We start from the raw sequence: 22443 nt of genomic DNA, 5'->3' as shown, positions 1-22443 counted from the left end.
AGCTGTTGTTGCTATTAGTAGTAGTATCGGTAGTAATGGTAGAAGTTGAAGCGAATTTTGGCTCAATTTAAGCTTGTGGTAGTCTTTTTGAAATACACATTATGTAGTAGTTAATAAAGCAATTTTCTTGTGTCTTAGCGTTGAAGTGGCATTTGCTCAATATTCCTTCCTTGGCATAACCCAATCCCCGCTGTCCTTGATACTGATAAAATGAATATTTTAAGATGTTTAACAAAGGTAAAATTTTTAACAAATTAATGCCAGCAAGATAAATAAAGAAATTAAGCCCAAGTATCAACAGAAGAAGTAGAAAAAAAAATCTGAAACATACTAGCAAATAACGAAAAATGAAAATCCCTCTAGACGTACCAAAGAAAATCGTATTATTTCTCACATGTATTTCTCAGAAGAGTTTTCCAATGATATGTCAGGATTTCCAGGATTTAGAATTATCAGTGGAATAAAGAAGTTTATGAAACTGATTCGTAAAATTGGATTTGTCTCATTGAAAACTTTGGAACAGCAAAGCTTATAGATGCATCTCACGACCTGGCAAATCCAAACCCACTATGTTATTTTTCAAGTGAAAATACCCAGTTAACATTCTGGGGTATAGATTCAATATTCCGATTGTCAGTACAATAGCATTTTCATCATGGAGATTGTCGGTGGAATAAGATATATTCAATCCAAATTATGAATTTACAATATTATTTGCCAGTGGGAAAAGCATAAACACAATCAATCTGAATCGATAGACCTCCTATAAAGCGCTTCGTTTAATTAGGGCGGCTCTTGGGGTAAGGGGTAGCGTAGGGCGATGAGTGACGGGGCGCCTTGAGCAAAGGGTACCCTCTGTGACAAAGGGTTCAAAGGCGCATTCTGGGCTGGAGGGAGAGACCATCGAAGGGTGCCATTTGACTTAATCAAGACAAAAATTATAAGATAATTGTAGAGCCTACAAAACTGATATCACCCGAAAATTGGTGTAATTTTTTAGTCATGAAATTCCCAACTTGAATATTCCCTCTTGGTGCAATACACTTCATTTGCTAGTGATTTTATGGCACTAATTTTGAATTTCTCAAGGAGAGTCGTGTTTACGTAGGATAAGTGTTATGACAAATTGAATGAAGCACTTCGATAATGCCGAGGACTAAATTTACATTAAGTCCCTCTTATCGTGTATTGGTTCTGGTTTGAACCCCGTTCTGATTCACACAAAATTCACACAAAACTTCAAAAAAAAGTTTGATTAAGACTTTAAATATGACATAATTAAGTGAGCGCAAAGAGGTCACAGTGCAATTGTTTAGTCATAATTTTTCTGGAAGTGGGAGGGAATACCCTGCGGCAGTGTGACGTCGCAAAATCTGCCTGGACCTAAATAAATCTCTAACCTATAATGCCATTTTAATACTTATCAATAGCATTTAAATATGCCTCATATTTTTATAAACGCGAATAGACATCGATACATAAGGTTAATTTAGCAGTTAAATATGCCTCATACCTTTATTTACACGTTTAGACATCGACATATACACACATTGTGCAGATTATTCTTTCTGAACGAAATGTACGCCGTTTACAATGTGTCGAAAAATATGCCGATGTTAAAAATAATGAGTTTAAAAGCGACTTAAACAGTTTTTGCGTTTCTAAAGAAGCATTTTAGTTTGGAGAATGTGATGGAGTGCCTAAGGTAAACGGAATGCAAATGCATTTTCATTTATTTATGGTGATGTTTCCCAGTACCTATAGTTTTTTTTTTAACAATGCAAATATTCTATCAGTTATTCTTATTATTGCAAAATGACAAGTTCAGGTTGTTTTATTTTTTACAATAATTACAACATAGGTGTGACCTACTCCCGGCAGAGAGCATTGGTCGAATGGCATGGACTGAAATGGCTCGAATGACCATAATTTATTGAGTTTTTTTTTCAATGCGAATCGCTATATGTGTACTATTCAAATAATCAAACCATATTTATTTAATCATTTCTATTGGCCGGAAATACATCGGTATGTCCTGTGTCGTCCGCATGACGACACATAATCCTGAACAAGCACCAGAAGTCCCCAGGCCATACAAAAATTGCCAGTTTTGGTGAGAATTATAGTTACTCTTACGTTTGACCAAAACAATTGATAAAGTGAATGGGGAATTATTTGTGCTGAAACAGAACACTGGAACACGTTGCAAAGTTTGATGTTTTCATGGCCGAACATGTCAGAAGGATTACTTCAAAATAAAAAAATATTCACTACTTGAGCACAAATGTACAGAATGAAGATTGGTTATTTCCTTTCGAAAAAGATCAAAGACCACATTTTAGAGCAGCTGCGGCATGCAAAATATTATTCTATAATATTAGACTGCACTCTCGATGTCAGCCACACAGAGCAAATGATAATGGTAGTAAGATTCATCAAAATTGTAGTGGATGAGAACATGTTCATTAGGGAATATTTTTTAAGGTTTTTATTCCTACTGCCAATTCTTCTGGTGAAGGCCTCACATAAGTATTGCCAAGGAGTTGCAGACACTAGGCATTTCTTTAAATAACATGAGAGGCTAGGGATATGATAAAGATACTGCAATGAAAGGAAAGTATGTTATAGTTCAGAATAGGATGTGTAATTTAAATCCCCATGCTTTTTACTTACCATTTGGAAACCACTCACTTAACCTTGTAATTAATGATGCCTCTCTCTCTTGCAATGCTGCAGTAGACTGTTTCAGGGCCATTCAAGAAATCTTCAATTTTTTCAAGTTCTACTCACAAATGGAGTATTTTGCTTAATAATGTTTCAAATCTTACAGTAAAACCACTCTGTAACACACGATGGGAGAGTAGAATTGAGACCTTGTTGCCTTCGAGGTATCATATTGAAGAAGTATATGATGCCTTATATGAAGCTTCTCAAGAGCAGAAACTCAATGCATTTGGTAGAAACTCCGCCTTAGGACATGCTAAGAAACTACAAATCTTCAAGTTTCTATTTTGTTTAGTACCATGGCACGAGATCCTGCACAAAACAAGTATGGTGATTAAGTCGTTGCAAAAAGTCACGAATGATTAATAATAATAATTTATTCCTCACGCCTCTCACTACAAAATTTCCACATAACTGACCTCTTATTCAAAGAAAAATGCTATGGTAGGATCGACTGTGGCACGATTGCCATTTAAAGTCGTCCTAAGTTGAAAGTCACGAGAAATGGTATGTTTATGTTTAGGCTATTGGAGAAGGCTTCCAGTGATTTCATCTTTTCGACTGGGAATGGCAGTTTGTTCCAGATCCTGATGACCCGGGGTATGAACGAATGCTGGTAAGAGTTAGATATTACAATGTTCATCTTCACAGGTTCCAATTGCAGACTCTGCGATCTTGTGCTGCTATGGGGAGTTATTTGAACAAGCTTGTCTTTTACGCTCCCAATATTCTCGTGAGCTATCTTGAAGAGGGTTTTTAAGTCTAAGATCGTTCTTCTTGTCTGAAGTTTATGGAGAGTGAGCCTTCTTAGAGCTTCGTCATACGGAAGGTTTCTGAGTCCTTGAAGTCCTTTTACAAAGCATTTCTGGACTCGTTCTATTCTGTCAATATCCTTTTTGAAATATGGTGACCAGATGACAGTGGCGTATTCAAGCTGTGGCCTGACGTAGCTTGTGTATGCTGAGATCTTTGAGTGAATATCAAGGTATTGTGGGGAGTGAGTGAGTAGTCAGAGACTATTTGATGCTTTACGACAACCAGACCGAAATGCTTTTCTGGTTTGAGGTCCTAGCTCAGAATTGCACCTAAGTCCTTTCCGCAGGTAGATTTTGTCAGGTCAATACCTTTCATTTTGTGTGAGTACTTTGGATTTTGGCAGCCAAGATGGACGACAGAGCATTTTGCTACATTTGGTGAAAGTTGCCATTCCTCGAGCTTCTCTGTCAGGGTGTCCAAGTCGCTTTGGATTTGTGATGATGCACTAGCTTCTCCCAGGATCTTCGTATTGTATGCAAACAGGCCGAAGTCGGTTTGGGAAATGGCATTTATGCAAATTCTATGTACATGACGAACAAGACTGGGCCGAGAACACTACCTTGTGGGACGCCACTGGTTGCATCTATCCATGTGGATAGTATGTCTGCAACCTTGACTGCTATTTTTCTATCATTCAAGTATGCTGAGAGCCAATATCCTTGTAGTCCCTTGATTCCATAGATTTCTAGGCAGTGGATGAGTTTTCGCAATGATATTTGGTCGAAGGCCTTGAGTAGATCGATTAGGATAATATCTATTGGAATCCCACGGTCCCGGGCAGACTGGATGTATTCGTGTATCACTACTAATTGGGAAATAGTTGAACGATTTTTACGGAAGCCATGCTGATGATCTGAGATGAGGTTGTTCAATTTGAGGTGCGAGTTTAACTTTTCCACTATGACCCTTTCCAGGAATGGTGAAGTAAGGCTGACCGGGCGATAATTCTCCTGGTCACTCCGTTTCCCTTTTTCTTTGAAAATAGGTGTTACATGGGATAGCTTCCAGGAAGTAGGAAACTTGCATTCCTCGAATGAGATTTGGAAAAAGTATTGCCAGAGGTTCATATAGCTCGTCTCTCAGTTCTTTCAGGGTAAAGGACGGGATGCCATCAGGATTGAGCGCTTTTGACGCTTTCAGGCCCTTCATTAATTTGCAAAGTTCGATGGATCTAATAAAAAGTGTGCAGTTATTTCTAGCCAAGATTATATCTTATGAAGGGGTAAACAACGTGTCCACCAATGCTAAGGAACTTGCAGAAAAAATCGGCATTGTTCCTGAGTTTGAAAAAGAAACCATAGTTTGCCAAAGGAAAATAAAAATGACAACAATTTTCTTGTGTGGGTCAATTTCTTCTTTGTCGTGGTACGTGTAATATATTTCGGTCTACCAGGGGGGGGGTATTAGTCCACTTACCCAAAGAATGTCTTGGGTCGGCTCTGCGTTTAACTTGTCTGTTACCTATTTATTCCTAAAAGAACGGATCAATTAGGATGCAACTTGTCATTTTCGATCCTTTGTGGCAGGAGGAGATCGATTGGGGGAGGCGCTGGTGTAGTAATATACCGAGCTTTTTTTAGGAAACTTGGAATCTTCTGTGGAAGGAAAAGGCCAAGGATGGTGTGAGGGAGGAGTAGGGAAGGAAGAACTTACAGAGTCGTTTTCAATTATGTAAATTATATGTACCTTGGCATGTGACATCAATATCCTCAAATATCTCAAGTTTTGTTTTGTATGCAGGAGAAAGTTAAAAATGGTTTGGAACTAAGTTTAATGTTGTTACTCTTGAACCGTAATTTATCTGGCTCTTGCGTTACTTATTATAGGGTTTTACAATGTATTCGTTGTGTTCTTTAAACCGATAGATGATCTTTATTTTTTCTTTAAACTAAATACGTTGCTGGTCTCTTCCGGGACGTAATTACTTGTTTGTTGTTATTTGATATTTGTATTTTTGGGATAGGAAGTAGGTTTTAAGTCAAAAACGGTGTCGCGATTTATGTTTGAGGTGTGGTTAGTTGGTGTTAGAGTGATATCGAGAAGCTCTAAAAAATTAGAAGTGTAATACCAAAAGTGTGCAATCAACCGAAATAAAGATTCCGGAGCAATGCCAGGCAGGTTTTACTGGCCCGAAATAATCCAAATTGTTTTCCAATATGAATTTCTAGCAAAATCAGTTGATGCTATTTTTTTTTTTTAATCAGATGTATAACCTAGGATACTACAATTGAAGCTAAATAAAATAAGGATATGTCAAAAGCCTTTTAATGTAACTAAGTCAGTATTTTTTTTCACGACCGCTTTGTATGGAAGGGGGGGGGGGTCATAGACGCTTCAGAGGAAGCACATTTGATTGGAAACTGAAAAGCATAGTAACTTTTTAAGGATTGAAGGTGATGTCAGAGCAACCAGCCCCTTTTGCGTTACTTTTTTCTACCCGCCTACGTAACCCCCCAAGATTTCTGATCAGAGTTTTTCAATAGCCATTTTTCTCTGAATAATTGAAAGGTCCAATAAATCTGCCTCTGGGGATGGCTCAAGCCCCAAAGTCCCTCGTTAAGGGCCGTAAATGACGAAAATTACCATTTGTTTACAGATAGGTTTCATAGTGATAAATGAGAACACGTATTATCTTGGACGTATGACTGGCTCGAAACTTCCAGTTCCAGGAATCCTTCCCTTGACCAAGAATAATGTGTATTTTGTTTGAAGGGGGATGTTATTTGACCAAAAAATTGGCCTCAAGCTATTGATTTCTGGTTGGTCCGAAAACTTATGTCCTTAAGTCCTTGTGCTAAGTTCACCCCAGTCCAGAAGGAAAAGGAAAGAGATAGGTTTGCCCCAAAATTGAACATCCTAAAAAGCTCTTGTTTTTCTTAACGGCTTGAAACTTACAGTCTTAGATCTCTGGACCAAGCGACCCCTAATTAACCAAACTAATTTTATTTTAGAGGCATCCCTCGCCCCGCTAAAAATAGCGTCAATATTTTTCTTTTGATCTGTTTGAAAATTATGCTCATAAATTCTGTTGGCCATAGAGACTACAAAGGAAAAAAAATGTTTCGGATATGGGGTTTGAAAAGGGGGCCAAAATCTTCTTCTAGTCAAGAATAGTTGCATGAGTTAAGAGACCAAAAATTTTGCATGAGGGGGCAATGCCCTCCCCACGCACACGCAAAAAAATGGCCGAAAAAGGTCCAATATTTTTTATTTGTCACAAACTTACATTCTTAAGTCCTTGAGTCAAAAGGACACTAATCCACAAGAAAAAAAAAACAAAATTTTATAAACTTGTTTTTTATTCTCCGAATGGTGTAAACCTAACACTCGTGAGTTCCTGGGCCTAGGGAATCCTCATGCTCAAATAAAATTAAAGCTGAAGGCATGGGCCACAAAGAGCCAGGGCCAAAATTTGTTTCTGTTCATTGGCATGAAATTTGTATCTGGGAATCTTTGTGACAAGGAAACCCAAATACGCAAAAAAAAAATCGTTTGCTTGAAAGTGGGGTCTGAAATAGGGCCAGTTATTATTACTATTAATTTTTTTTTTAACGGCTTTAAACTTAATACCGTAATTCCATTGCCAAGTTGACCCTAAAAGCACTATTTCTTTTTTAGATAAACGCTTCTGGTTTGATCAGTTCATCTTGCAAGACAGCACTGAATCGCAAAATCCTTAACTTCATAAAACGGAGCGATTTTTTCTTCTAGTTAAAGCATGGGCCCTTTATGCGGGGAATGGAAACGGTCAAAAAAGCTTTTCTCTAATGACCTTTGAAACTTTCAAGGGTCGCTGTCTAGGCTAAAGGGACTGAATGTTTTCTTGGGAGGAAAAAAGTCTCTCCCTGCTCATCCAAAAAATTTCGGATTGGTTAAAAACGGATAGGTCAGAAGGGCCCCAATCCGCAAGAAAAAAGAGAAAAACAAATTCTCCCCCTAAAAAGTAACAAAACGCTTGTTTCCGTACGGATTGAACGCTATACCTGTCAGTTTTTAGCTAAGGGGACTACATCTTTTTTGGGGGTGGTGGGTATTAGCATGAGTGGGATTGGACCGAAGCCCTGGGTTCCTTTATCCGTGGGTCAATAGAAACCCGATTAAAAAATCATTTGGGAGTACAACCCCCCCCCACACACACACACACAAAAATGGGGATCAAAGAGAAGCAAAATCTTTTTGTTATGACTGGCTCAAAACGTATATCATAGATCCAAGAAGACCCCAAAGCATAGGAATAAGCAGAAAAAACATGGGTTCCTCCGATCAAGGGCGAAAAAGGATTTTTTTTTTTTTGAACGGCCGGAAACTTACTCTCGTAAGCTCCTGGGCCCAGGGACATTAATGTACAAACAAAATTATACTGCACGCAAACCCATCCCCCCCACCCCCCAAAAAAATTGAGCCAAAAACTTTTTTGGCTGGTCTGAAGTTTATATGTGAAATTTCTTGACGTCCGTCAAACTTTTCTTTAAAATTCTAAGAGATTTTAATTTCAGCCCATAAGTTCCTTGGCCAATCAGAACCTAATTTACAAGGGAAATTTTAGATTGGGGGTGTAGCGCCCTTTCTAAAAGGTGACACTAAAAAAGAACCTTAAAACTATCTACCTATCGGTTTAAAACTCTCAAAGATCCTTGTTTGTGCCAAGGGGACCCTGCATTGAGTTTGTAGAGGGAGGATGAAAAGAAGCAGCCTTCTTAAACTCTGTACAGATTTTTGTGAATCGTCAAATATATTTTTGAAAGCAAAACATGAAACTGATTTTGGCTACATCGAACATGGGCCTAAAATTTGTTTCGTCTCTGCTAGGCTTGAAACTTACATGACATGTAGAAAGTTGAGTAGACCTTGATGAAAACAAAGAATTTTGACTTTTGGTTGTATCAATGTGTGACAGCTGAAACTAGGCAACGTTTTGTGTTTTCTTTTTTTAATTTAAACATCCAGTACGTCTAGACAGGCTGAAGGAAGACAAAACTATGAAAACAGTTTGTTAAGTCTCTGATCGGCTTGCATTTTACGTGGTAAATGAACATTGCAAGACGAATTTAGGATGAGAAATTATTTTCAAAAAATGGGTTGTATCGATTCGAGATTTCCCAGAACGGGAAGTCCCAGAACGGACTAATTTTTTATTTATTTTTATTTTATTTTGTAAGAGAAGTTTAGTAAAATTGATTCTTAGCTCGCAAAGTTTGATGTTTTTTGTTTGTTTTTGCTATTCCGCATGGAAATTTCAGGGCATGTAGATAGAGCCAAGGGTCAGAGTCAAGAGCCTATCTCCATTAAGGCAAAAATTATTTAGGAAACAATTATAGTTTTGTAGATATGTGCCGTTTTTTTTAAACACAAAAAAAAGACCTAATAAAAAAAAATTAAGCATTCTCTATTAAAAGCGTGCATTAAGATATGTGTAAATCCAAGGGTGTCTACAACTAGTGGTTCATGGTGTCTTTATGCCCTACAAATGAATAAAATTGTGCAGTTTTAAATCTATTTGAATGAAAATCCCTGCCCATCTTTGATTTTAATAGTAGAAATATTATTTGGAAATTATTGTGCAAAACGACAGCTGATCGAACATTTTGACTTAATAGTCAAATTCTGTCCAAAAATTTAGGCTACAATCCCAATATTCTAGTTTTTAAACACAAAAAGTCTGTTCAAAAATTCATACAATTAGCCATGAATAATAATAATTTTTCATTTTTTTTTTCTGTCTTATTTAGGAGTTGTATAGCAGTATCTGCTCTCTTTAGGATTCGTCAGATTATTACATTAAATTTCTCTTCGTTTATTAATTGACCTATTTTGTATTGGTTAATTGTGGGTACCTGTGCAGAAGAGGGATTAGGAGCTCACCCTCTTGAATTTTGGTTTCGAGGTGGGTGGTGAAGCCATTTGGGAAAATGGGACAACTATTGAAAAGTCAAATTGTATTTTATAGTTCCTTAAATTGGTAAGAACAATAATTTTTAGGGATTTTTTTGGTGGGAGAGGGGGCTCAAGACACACCATATCTAGAAAATATATCAAACACTTCATTGTGACGGTTATTTTATCTCAGGCACGTACCCTGGAATGATATTTCTCAAGAACAGGATCGAAACTTCGAACAAAAAACTCTTAAAAAGTTCAATTGCAAGGGGAATATAACCAATTAAAGGAGATAATTATAAAAACCTCGCCATTTTTGTTTGGCGGGATGTTCAAGGGTCCCGAGCCTCCTTCCTTGAGTTGTTGCCTCTGTCAACTTCTCAATGGGTTTGAGAGCAACCCGACAACTGTTTTGATCTGTCAGCACTTTTGACGCGAGTTTAGAAAATAAGGGAAAATGCATTCCTTTGAAAATAAGGGGAACCTGCATTTCTTTTTCTATCATATTTGTTGTTTATTCAGGGTGTAAACAAGTTAAGGGGCCAGGTTACTTTTGATGGGAGAAGTTATAACAATACAGAAATGCTTAATAAAGTAGGTGTCACAGCCCATGGGCTCACCTTTGTGATCTAGTGGAATTCCGCCCCAGTTTCCTTCTCCTTTTTTCGATTTTCATTTGTGGGGATTTTAGACTTTTGACTTGTACGGAGGGATTCCATTCAAATGGAACTGCCCTTCTATCCTGGGAATAGCTCGAAAGAACTTTCTTTCCTTAAAAACTGGCTGCTTAAAATTAGTTCTTTTTTTTAGTTTTTGATCATCCCCTGCTCCTGGTATATTCTTCTGGTCCTCTTTATTTTAGCAGAAATGTTATCTAAGAGTCAAGACTGTGTGTATCCATGGTTGTTTTGCGCGTTCTATGTGCACATTCACTTGGTTAACATAAAGTATTGAAAACACATTTTCTCTCTTTTTTTTTGCTTTGTCTTGTTGTTATTTTTCCTTCTGGAGTTCATTTTTATAGGTTCATATTCAATTTCAAGTAGCATTCTAAAGGTTTTTTCTTTTTTAGGGCCCGCCTCAAGAATCAGGACTTGCTGACACTACTCCAAGACAAGCACCACCGAAAATCGAGAAAGCTTGGCTTGCTCGCATATGGGGTGGATTTGATACCAAGTACATGAAGCCGCTTCTCACGAATAGTCATCCGACATTGATTGAAACCATGCCCAAATTCTGCGGGCCCTTTGCAAGATTAATGACAACTGCTGAGCAATTAACAGAGGTGACTTTAATTCTTTGTCTCTTTTTCCACTTACTTTTCTCTGCCTCTCTACTTGTGCTTTTACTTCTCTCTTCCTCTCACTCTCTTCCATTTCTTCCTCATCCCTCTATATCATGCCTTTCCTTCTATCTGTTATGATTAAACCAAATAAAATCACGTGATAGCTAGGCGGGAGGTGGTCAACATGTACCGTAAAACCAAAACTTTCAAACTCAGATGTAGGTTTGTAATCTTACGCAATGTAATTTTGATGAAATTCAAATGTCAATAGCTCTTTTAAACAACTATGGTAACTAAGCTTAGCAATGTCTTGATGGGTGGGACAAAGTTGTTTTTCCTTAATATCGTTTGCTTAGCAAAATGCTAACAGGCTCTTCCCATTTGACAGAGATAATGATGTCACTTTTTACCATTATTGTTCCTACTAATTTGGCGTGACTTTTAATAGCAAGTACTGTCATTTCTCTTGGCATGAATCAGATATAAAATAAGCTTTTATCACTCTACAAGGACTACCGTTGGAATAATAAAGAAAATAGGAGACTCATGTTGAAGCTAAAACATGTTTTTTGGGGTTTTTTAGGAGCGGGAGGAGGGCTGAAAACCTCTGGTAAATATTTTTGACTTTTGTGATGCCCGAGATGCATTTTTGATTCCCATCTACTGTCCTTTTCGAAGGTTAGTGAGGAAACAATGCATAAAAAATAGAGTTTACTTTGCGAAAAGTTGTATTTTACTTTATTGCTAACGAGACAAGTTTAAAAGAAGCACGCAGGTATAAACATTAGCTCTCAGATGAGTCCTTCAACAGTCTCTATTTGATGTTCGTATGCCTCTGATGTTTTTCGTAATTAATTTAAAAAAAATTTCCACTAGACGAAGTTTTTCAAAGAAATGTAAAGAGCTCCATTAAGCCAAGAATGAGCAAAAATAAAATCAATTATCTTCCAAGCGTAAAACTACGAGAAATCACTATCAATAAATAAATTAAACCCAAAACGAACAGAAATTACAATAAATAGCCAATTCAAACTCAAAACGAAGAAAAATTAACATGAGTTGGGCTTGATAATCCCTATTCCTTCTCAATACCAGAACACAGTTTGCGCTTTACTTAAAAAAACAAAAACAAATGACCGTGGATTATCAGTTAAAATGATATATACTGACATTTCTTTGTTAAGGTTTTGATAATTTTTCATTTATGAAAGTAAGAAAGGTGAAAACATTTCAAGCGTATTTTGCTTTCAGCAAAACACAAATGTGTTTTGAGTCTGTTATGGTCTTGAAAAGGCATAGGGGTTATCAGCCCTACTCATGTTGATTTTTACTCGTTTTGAATTTGACTTGGCTATTTATTATAATATCTGGGTTTTTTTTGATTTGATTTATCTGTTGATAGTGATTTCTGGTAGTTTCACTCTTGAAAGATTATTTGACTTTATTTTTGTTCATTCTTGGCTTAATTCTTGGAGCTCTTTATTTTTTTTGAAAAACTTGTCTTGCGGATAAAGTTTTTCAAATTAATTTCTGTTCGATTTTTATTGACATAGTTTTTTTCATGAAAAAAAAAATGTATATCTTTTCAGTTTTCTTCTATAAGAATCCATAGTAAGTAGTGCTATTTGTATCTTGGAGAAAATTTTTCAACAATTTTTAATCCTGACACAAACATAATTTTTTAATTTTATTTAATTTTATAGCTTCTGTAGTTGACCTGAAAAATAAAGCTTAATATTACTCCCAAAAGATTCTATCTATGCTCTTTGACATCCTGGGTACACTTACACTCTTTTTATTTTTAAGAACAGAAGTAATATTAGTAGTATCCTCAAAGTTTCAACTTAATACCCCTAGACGTTCTCGATATATTGCTGAGGTGTCTTATTGGCAACTATTTAGCACAGCACCTTTTGATTCATTTTTAGCGCAATATTTAGTTTTAAAATATAATGGGCCAACTGCATAAATATGGGTGTTGGTGTGCCTACCATCCCTAAAGACATAGTTGCTGGACCCTGCAGCTATACTGAACAGAATGGCTGCCTCAAAATTTTGACTGGATGCGTTTGGGAAATGAATGGGCTTAAGAGAAGGGTTGCTTACCCTCCGATCTCTTGTTACTCTTAAAAAGGACACCGGACACTCGCGCTGTAATTGGAGCGCAAGGAGGAGGACTTCTCCCTTGATATATCTATTAAAAAGACTTTAAGCAAGTAAAAAACAAAGTGAAAACATTTTATATTTATTTTGTTTTTAGTAAAGTGTAAATTATGTTCTGGTCTTGAGAAGGCTTGGAGGTTATCGGCCATACTCATGTTAATGTTTGTTCGTTTTGAGTTTGACTCGGTTATTTATTGTGTGATTTAAATAAACAAAATACGTTCATAGCTTGTTGCCCTTTAATCACTTTTGACTAATAAAAGGGGCGCTAGCCCTTTCAATTTTCAGTTGAATGAGCCTTTTTTGAAGTTTCTACGACAGCAAACGACCATCTCAAAATTTCTATCAGATGCATTACGGGAAAATACGACGTTTGGAGGGTTGGGGGCTATTCAACTTCTGATCACTCTGAATCTTAAAAAGGGCACTAGAACTTCTGATTGCCAATCCGACGATCCCCCTCCGAAGTTTATACGATCACCCTTTCTATATATATATATATATATATATATATATATATATATATATATATATATATATATATACCTTATATGCCCCAGGGCATAATTTCCGGTTCCTTTCAATTACGAACAAAATGGCTATCTCAAAATTTTGATTGAATATGTCTTGGGAAACTTTGATTGAATGTGTCCCTCCAGTCACTTCCGACTATTAAAAAGGGCACCGGCCCTTTCAATATCCAATCGAATGACCTGTTTTCGAAGCTTCTACAACAACAAATGACCATCTCAAAATTTCTATCAGATCCGTTCCGGGAAAATACGAGATTTGACTTGCCCCTTTCTATATATACCTTATATACCCCCAAAGCATAACGTACAAGTCTTGCCCTGATGGCTGTGGGGGGGGGGCATCCTCAAAGATACAATTCCCGGACCTTTCAATTACGCTGAACAAAATGGGACAGCAAAACAGAACAACACCAATACGGAAAACTGAAGCAAAGGCAAATGCTAAATTGTCTGAAGTAATCAAAATCCAAAAACGTGTTACAAATGAGAATGAAGAGCAAAGGCACACGTGGTTAGAAGACATGCGTCACCGAGCAAGTGAGCGGGTCAAAAATGAAGAGCAAAGACACACATGGTTAGAAGAAAATTGGCGGCTTGCCAAAGATGAAAATGAAGAGCAAAGACACACGCGACTAGAAGACACGTGACACTGATCCTGTGAGCAGGTCAAAAATGAAAACGAAGAGCAAATACACCCGCCTTTAGAAGAACAGCGGTGGGGTGTCAAAAATGAAATGAAGAGCAAAGACACGCGGTTAGAAGACATGCGACACCGAGCATGTGAGCATGTCAAAAATGAAAATGAACAGCAAAGACACGAGAGGTTAGAAGACATTGACACCAAGCATGTGAGCGAGTCATTGAAAATCGACCTGGACAGCGAGAATCAAAACCTGTCAAAATTGAAAATGATAGCAATGATGATTGGGTTTGGGATTTTGACATGAATTATGTCATCAATGCCTACCATACCTTTGTTAAAAAAAACAACAACAAACGCTTGGATATGTATTTCATAACGACGAAAGATAAGCTTAGGTTAAACGAACCAAACAAATTGAAAATAATAGCGATGTTGATTGGGTTTTGGATTTTGACATGGATAAGGTCATCAATGCCTACCATACCTTTGAAAATCAAAAACACGGACTAGAGAAATCGTTGGAAGAAAAAGAAGTTTTTGTCAAACCACCTGAACAATTAAAAGAAGCAAAGGTTCGGCGATATGTCTTTCATAATGACAAAAGACAAGCCAAGGCAAAAGAAGAAGTTTTTGTCCCACCACCAGAACAATTAAAAGAAACAAAAGTGGTCGTCAAAGCCTTCACTACCTTTGAAATTCAAAACCCTGGACTAGATAAATCGTTGGAAGGAAAAGGCGTTTTTAGCCCACCGCTTGAACAATTAAAAGAAACAAGTTCGGCGATATGTCTTTCACATTGAAGAAAGACAAACCGAGGCAAAAGTTAAAGGTGTAATAATAAAAAAAAATATATGTAATTTTACAAAGGCACCACTTCTAACTTAAGGTTCATTTGGACGTCATCACATCAAGAAAAGGCTCAAGTTGTCTGTGTTTAAAAGACAAGCGACGGTGGAAATCTATATATAGAAGCCTGCCACGTACTAGTTGCCGGTGCCCGGCAGCAAAGCCGCCGGGCAATTGCAACTATACCTTATATGCCCCCAGGACATAACTTACAATCCTTGCCCTGAGGGCTGTGGAGGAGGGGGGGTAGTCATCCTCAAAAATATGATTTCCAGATCTTTCAATTACGTTGAACAAAATGGTCATCTAAAAAAAAAAATTGCATGTGTTTGGGGAAACGGTGGACATGGGATGGGGGTTAATTGCCCTCCAATCACTTTTGACTATTAAAAAGAGCACTGGCTCTTTCAATTTCCAATTGAATGAGCTGTTTTCGAAGTTTCTTCGACAACAAATGGCCGTCAAAAGTTTTTATCAGATGCATTTTGGGAAAATACGAGATGGGTGGGGGTATCCTCCCTTTGAGCACTTTGAATCTTAAAAAGGGCACTAGAACTTCTGAGAACCAATCCAGATGATCCCACTCCGAAGTTTATGCGATCTCCCTTTCTATATATACTTTATATGCCCTCAGGGCATAACTTACAACCCTCGCCGTGAGGGCTATAGGGGAGCTGTCATCCTTAAAGACATAATTTCCAGCCCTTTCAACTACGTTGAACAAAATTGCTATCTCAAAATTTTGATTGGATGTTTTGGAGGAAATTTTGCATGCGGGAGGGGGTTATTTGCCCTCCAATTACTTTTGACTATTAAAAAGAGCACTAGCCCTTTCAATTTCCAATCGAATGAGCTCTTTTCTGAATGCTAAAAATAGCACTAAAACATCTGATTTCCAATCCTATGAGCCCATTCCGAAGTTTTTACGACCACCCTTTCTATACAAACTTTAAATGCCCCCAGGGCATAACTTACAACCCTTGCCCTGAGGGCTCTGGGGGGGGGGTTAATCCTCAATTATATGATCTCCGTACCTTTTAACTCCGATGAACAAAAGGGTTATCTGAAAATTTTGATTAGATGTGTTTGGGGAAACGGCGGGCGTAAGAGGGGGGTTAGTCGCCCTTTAATCACTTTCGACTATTAGAAGGAGCACTACCTACTTCAATTTCCAATCTAATAAGCCCTTTGAAAAGCTTCTACGAATTGTCATCTCAAAATTTGTATCTGATGCATTTCGAGAGGATGGGGGTAGCCATCCCCTGATCACTCTGAATCTTAAAGAAGGGTTTAGAACTCTTGATTACCAATCCAATGAGAACCCTCCGAAGTTTACACTATCACTCTTTCTATATTAAACTTAAATGCCCCCAGGGCATAACTTACAACCCTTTCCCTGAGGGCTCTGGGGGGTGGAGGTGGTTTTAATCCTCAATTATATGATCTCCGTACCTTTTAACTACGATGAACAAAATGGTGATCTCAAAATTTTGATTAGATGTGTTTGGGGAAACGGCGGGTGTAAGAGGGGGGTTAGTCGCCCTTTAATCACTTTCGACTATTAGAAGGAGCACTAGCTACTTCAATTTCCAATCTAATAAGCCCTTTGAGAAGCTTCTACGAATCGTCAACTCAAAATTTGTATCTGATGCATTTCGGGAGGATGGGGGTAGCCATCCTCTTCACTCTGAATCTTAAAGAAGGGTTTTAACTCTTGATTACCAATCCAATGAGAACCCTCCGAAGTTTATACTATCACCCTTTCTATATTAAACTTAAATGCCCCCAGGGCATAACTTACAACCCTTGCCCAGAGGACTCTAGGGGGGGGAGGGGGTTGTCATCCTCAAAGGCATAATTTCCAAATCTTTCAACTACTCTGAACAGAATGGCGATCTAAAAAATTGTGATTGAATATGTTTGGGGAAATGGTGGGCCTGGGAGGGTGGTTAGTTGCCCTCCAATCACTTTCGACTACTAAAAAGGGCACCAGCCCTTTCAATTTCTATGCAAATGAGCCCTTTTTGAAGTTTCTACGAGAACTCCTTCGATACGAAGTGCCCTGGTCTAAGAACAGAAAAAAGAACAAAAAATAATACATTGTGCCCACATCGCTCTTTACTTAGGCAGCGCTATTGCGCTGCCTAAGATTTCTATGAATTTAGTTTTTACGTGGCTTTCTATTTTAAGTTTAAATATTAATAATAAATACCATTCCTTGAATCAGGGTCAAATTCGGATTCTTGACATTTGAAAATCTCGCGTTCTTAACATTTTGGGTACTATGGGCTATTGCTCGCTCTTTGCTTGGTCGCAATTGTTGCTGTAATTACTAAGTCTTCAGGTGGGCCCAATTAGGCTAGCCTGATTGCCAACTTCATAAACTTGGTATGAATACCCAAATTTATTCAACTGCTATTTTGTTTCATAGTCAAAAGAGAGATGCGACGACGAAAATATATATTCTAAGATCGCTCAGCCTCAATGTTTTTTAATACAAATCCCCTTAAAGTCCCGCATAATGTGGCACAATTCGAATTAAAAGTTTAGACAGTTCAATTCCTTAAATCTTCTTCGTCCTTTAGCAAAGTTTGATAATTGAATGTCTTGCCTTTGTAACGTATCAAATAACTATTTTGTTCGTGACATTCTTTTTTATGCTGCTCACTGATTCCAGGATGTCATTCAAGAGATTAAGGAATCATTCAAGTATTAAGCACCAGTTAATGCAGAAGCATTAATATAAGAATGAATTGTGTTTTGCTATGAATTGTGCTGTGTTATAAATTGTGCTGTGCTATGAATTGTGATAACCAAGTTTCTAGTCTTAACTGTATAATCAAATACACACTAGGAAACTAGTCTAGAACACTAGTTCTGTAATCGTGTGAATCCTGTCAAGTGTTCTGAATAAGATAAGATACGTGACATGTCTTATTCAGAATTGTTTATAAGGATTAAACAGATACATGCAATGGAACTCCTGGGTTGAACTGTACGCTTTAAGTATAATTTTTCAAACAAGGCTAGCACACTTTTCAAAAACCCAACAGAATTTATTCAGCAATAATAGCTGTGTGAATCCATTCAGCAGAATGCAATAAGAAATACTTGAAACATGGTAGTGTTCATGAGATTTCGGAGTTACTTGCATCTTGGGTTTTTTTAGACCTGGCCCATTAAGTATCGGGTGTGTCCCCATTCAGCAATCTGCGGTCTAGGTTTCGTAAAATAGGTCCTTGCTTCGCTAATGGAGTTATTTTTGTCCACTGATTTAAACTCGAGCTACTTAAAATTTGCTTATGAGCTGTACGATGATTGACAAGTAGTAGGATAGGATTGTAAATCAGGACCTCATTTTTAGTGAAGTTCTTTTTTTCTTTTTAAGTGGGGGTCAACCTAAGTCCAAAATAATTTTTTAGAATTAGTCAATCTCTTCAAGTCTATATCATTCTCGTTAGTTCCAGTCTTAATTCGCGTAATAATAACAATAATAATAAATTTAGAAAGTAGGGGATAACGTAGATACAGTCTAATCCATTAGGGGTTGTCTAGTTATATTTATGTCTGTATTTGCTTGTGAAATACAAATTAGAAAATATTGTGTAACCAAATTTGATAAGCCTCTCTTGCGTCTCTTATGACAACTTTTGCTTTAAACATATAATTTTACGTGACTCCTAATTCTGAATTTGTTTTTTGCAGATGTATTATCGGACCAGAGATGATTCTGACGCCGACCTTTGTATAGCTGATGAATTTGAAGGTTATAATGTTATGGTAGAACCAAGTCAGCAAAGGGTAATTGGCAGTTCTGTTTATTTTTAACAGTTTGGCCGTAAAATTGGCTTGGTTTCTTTTTATTATGTATGCCTAATTTATGTTTTGGTCTTTTTATCAGTTTCCTATCTTCGCTGTCCCTAACCCTTTTTTGGATTTGCGTATTTTCGGTTGAAACAAAAAAGAATTGTGGCTTATTTTTTTCCCCCAAATTTTGAAATGTGAACTTGGAACACTTTCCTGATAATAAGAAGTAGCTCATACTATCTAGCAGGGGCATAATTTGCTATGGGGAAGGGGGGTAAATCCCCCCTCTAGACCTTAGTTTGCCCCCTCCCAGACCCCAGTTTGCCCCTCCCCCAGCTTAAATTTAGTTTTTCCAAAAGTCTTGTCAAAACGAAGATAAGGCTACATAATTCAAGCATCCATTGAAACGGGTCAGTTTTCTTTAGTATATCATAACCTTTATGGTACTATATGGCTCATTTTTCAGTTTTCACTGTCATTTTTACTTAATGTGGGAAAATTGGCTCCAACTCTGCTCCCCCCCTCAGGAAAACTAAAGAACTCTATTAGATAAAAATGAGCAAAAATAGAATCAAATAATCTACCAAGCGTAAAACTACCACAAATCAGCATCGATTAATAAATGAAACTCAAAGCCAACAGAAATTACAATTAACAACCAAAAAATGAGCAAAAATAGAATCAAGTAATATACCAAACGTAAAAATACCACAAATCAGTATCGATAAATGAATAAACCCAAAACTAACAGAAATTACAATAAATAACCGATTCAAACTCACAACTATTAGAAATTAATATAAGTAGGGCTTAAAACTAAGCCTTCCCAAAGCCAGAACATAATTTGCACTTTACTGAAAAAAATACAAATGAATATGCATTGTCAGTTTAAAATATATGTGATGGTATTTAGTTCATAACCTTTTTTTGGGTTCATCAGTTTGTGAACTTGATGATCTTCAGCTCTATTAATTATAACTATTATAAATATATATATATATATATATATATGAAAAAAAAGATAAATAGCTGAATTAAAAATAATAATAGGTAAATAAAGATATAAAAGAAAAATAATAATAATAACAAATCCAGTCTCCATCACTCTTTAATGCTCAACCCCCCTCCTCTCCCCCACCTTGCCCACCAACCACACCTTAGCCCCTCTCCACCATTACCTTCTCAGCCCACCCTGACCTCTCCAGCTTCTCTTCCTCCCCTATCCAACCTACCAGCCATAATAAAATTCAACAAATTCCCCCCCAAAAATAATCTTTTAAATTCTTTTTAAACTGAGGTACGTGTTCCGCCACCCTAATGCTCAATGGTAACTCATTCCATACAGATGGGCCCAGGTGTTTCATTGAAAAAGGAAGACCTGGTATCACGACGCAAATCAACTATATTATCACTTTGCCTAGTTCCATACTTATGCCGGTCACAATTAATTTTGTAAAAACTCTTAAAAACTTCAGGGGTTAAACCATTCTTACACTGAAACACAAATACTGCCTCCTGGTAATCTCTTATCTGACCTACATTAAGGAGTTTCAGGGAATTAAAACAAGCATATGTGTCATGTACATCCTGGAAATATCCCTCCCCATTGTTCTAACAGCTTTATTTTGTAGACCTTGCACTCTTCTATAGTTGTATAAGAAGTTACTGCTCCATAGAAGGCAAACGTAGGAGACATATGGATAAACTAACGAATCAAATATAGTTAAAAATATTGTTTGAGAGAGAAAGGGCTGCAGACGACGAAGTATGCCTACCCCACGGGCAATTTTTGATGAAATTGCATCATTGTGACATTTCCATGCCAGTTGGCAATCAAGATAAAAACCAGGGCAGCAGAGATGATCAGCTTGCTGGACTGGATTACCGCATAAAGTTACTTGGTCAGACACATCCAGTGGTGTACCTACTCTACAGAACGCTCATCTTCACAGATGAGGCAAACACAGTTAAAACGTTATCATCACGAAATGAGATAAGACAAACATCTTTCAAATAAAGATGCATGAGATCAACATAGATGAGGTAAAGCAGTGGACCTAACACTGATTCTTGTGGTACTCCACGTATCACTAAAAATGCTGCTGAGCGCATATCATTCAACACTACTTTGAGGCATCTTCCTGTGAGATAACTTTTAAACCAGTTTAAGCACTTCCCGCTGACACCTAACGACTCCACCAGGCTTGGTAGTGTTCGAAAATCAACTGTATCGTATGCTTTGCGAATTTCTATTAATACAGACAAAGGTGTTTCACCTCTGCCCATACATGTGTTAATTGTTGCAATTTTTAATTGTGCATAAGTTATTGTAAAGCATGCGTCGTCGATTGCCCTTTGCGAAATCCGAATTGGGTCTCACTCAGCAAAACATTACCCTATAGGAAACTATATAGACGTTTATGAACAGTTTTTTCTGATAATTTCTAAAACAATGGAAGGATCGAAAACGGTGTCCAATTCTCAGTTTCCTTTTCAGGACCACCTTTATGAAGTGGTATCACTTTTGCATCCTTTAGATGATCAGGGAAAATGCCATTTTCAAGTGACAGGTTTATAATAAAAAGTAGACACGGTAGAATATAATGCATTATTGCCTTAAATGGTCGAATAGATAAGCCGTCCGTTCCCGCAGAGTTTGATTTCAGAGATTCTATTATTTTAAGCCGTTCATCACTTGTGCATGGATCAGAGGCTAATTCAAAACTATCACATCTATTATCACATATTTTGTATTCTTGAAGCTTTTGACGTCTATTTTTTACACTATTTTGCACTTTAGTACTGATATTAGAGAAAAACTAGACCTACGTTGCCCGGGTAACGTGAAGTGTTGCGGCAACCTTTTTTCGGCTTCGCGGACTAAAGTGTTGCGAGAGCAACACTTTGGTTTTGTTTCTTCGCTATCGATCAGTAATCACATGATCAAAGGCTATTCCTCAGCGTTGAAAAAACAACAACAAAATACTATCGAAAGAAGGGACTGAATTGACTTTGCAGCCAGTTGAACTTTATCCTTTTCAATCATAGACATCGTGATAGATAAAAACTCGGAACAATATCTTATATAATCTAGGTGGTATTATAAAGCTATCCTTAGCTTTTCAGGATCAAAATACCATCTCGTTTGTGCTTGTTTCTTCACTATCGGTTAAATGATGAAGTTGTCAGCCAATCGAAGTTTTTAAAACGGTATGTTCAAACAAGAACGCAATCAGTTATCACATGACCAAAGGCTATTCCTCGCCGTTGAAAAAACAACAACTACAAAATAATATCGAAAGAAGGGACTAAATTCACTTTGCAGCCAGTTGAAATTTATCCTTTTCAATCGTAGACATCGTGACGGATGAAAACTTGGAACAATATCTTATATAATCTAGTTGGTATTATAAAGCTATCCGTAACTTTTCAGGATTAAAATACCATAGGTGACACTAATTATTACGAATCTAACTCATTGTTTTACATTATCGTTTGTACCCGTTGCGTAATCACTTAATTCTGTCAGATTTAAAGAGATCGAATACAATGTGCACCAATTTGCGCAAATTTCTAGCCCAAAGTTAAAGATTCTTATTTACAAGTCCCTCTCCCGTGATAGAAATCAAGTTCACCGGAAACAAATAAATGGGTACACCAACTAGCAAAAGTTGAAAACCCCTCAGCGCTGAAGATGATTGTAGCCCAACAGCCGATTATTACTTACAAGTCCCCTACATGTCTTACCA

At 37.2% G+C, this 22443-nt stretch overlaps 1 protein-coding gene across 2 annotated transcripts in view; it reads left to right on the top strand.

Moving 5' to 3' along the window:
- The window catches only part of LOC136035830 (sodium/hydrogen exchanger 9-like), a 65049-nt gene that overhangs the window by 30662 nt on the left and 11944 nt on the right, over positions 1-22443 (top strand). For both annotated transcript variants that reach the window (XM_065717795.1, XM_065717801.1), the window contains 2 exons: positions 10490-10702; positions 18593-18688. In XM_065717795.1, coding sequence (XP_065573867.1) covers positions 10490-10702; positions 18593-18688 — 309 coding nt within the window. The remainder of the gene's footprint in view (positions 1-10489; positions 10703-18592; positions 18689-22443) is intronic.

The sequence above is a fragment of the Artemia franciscana genome, chromosome 2 (assembly GCF_032884065.1).
Source record: "Artemia franciscana chromosome 2, ASM3288406v1, whole genome shotgun sequence".
Lineage (NCBI taxonomy): Eukaryota > Metazoa > Arthropoda > Branchiopoda > Anostraca > Artemiidae > Artemia > Artemia franciscana.
Note: the sequence above shows the minus strand (reverse complement) of the source record. Positions and strands in the feature narration are given on the sequence as shown.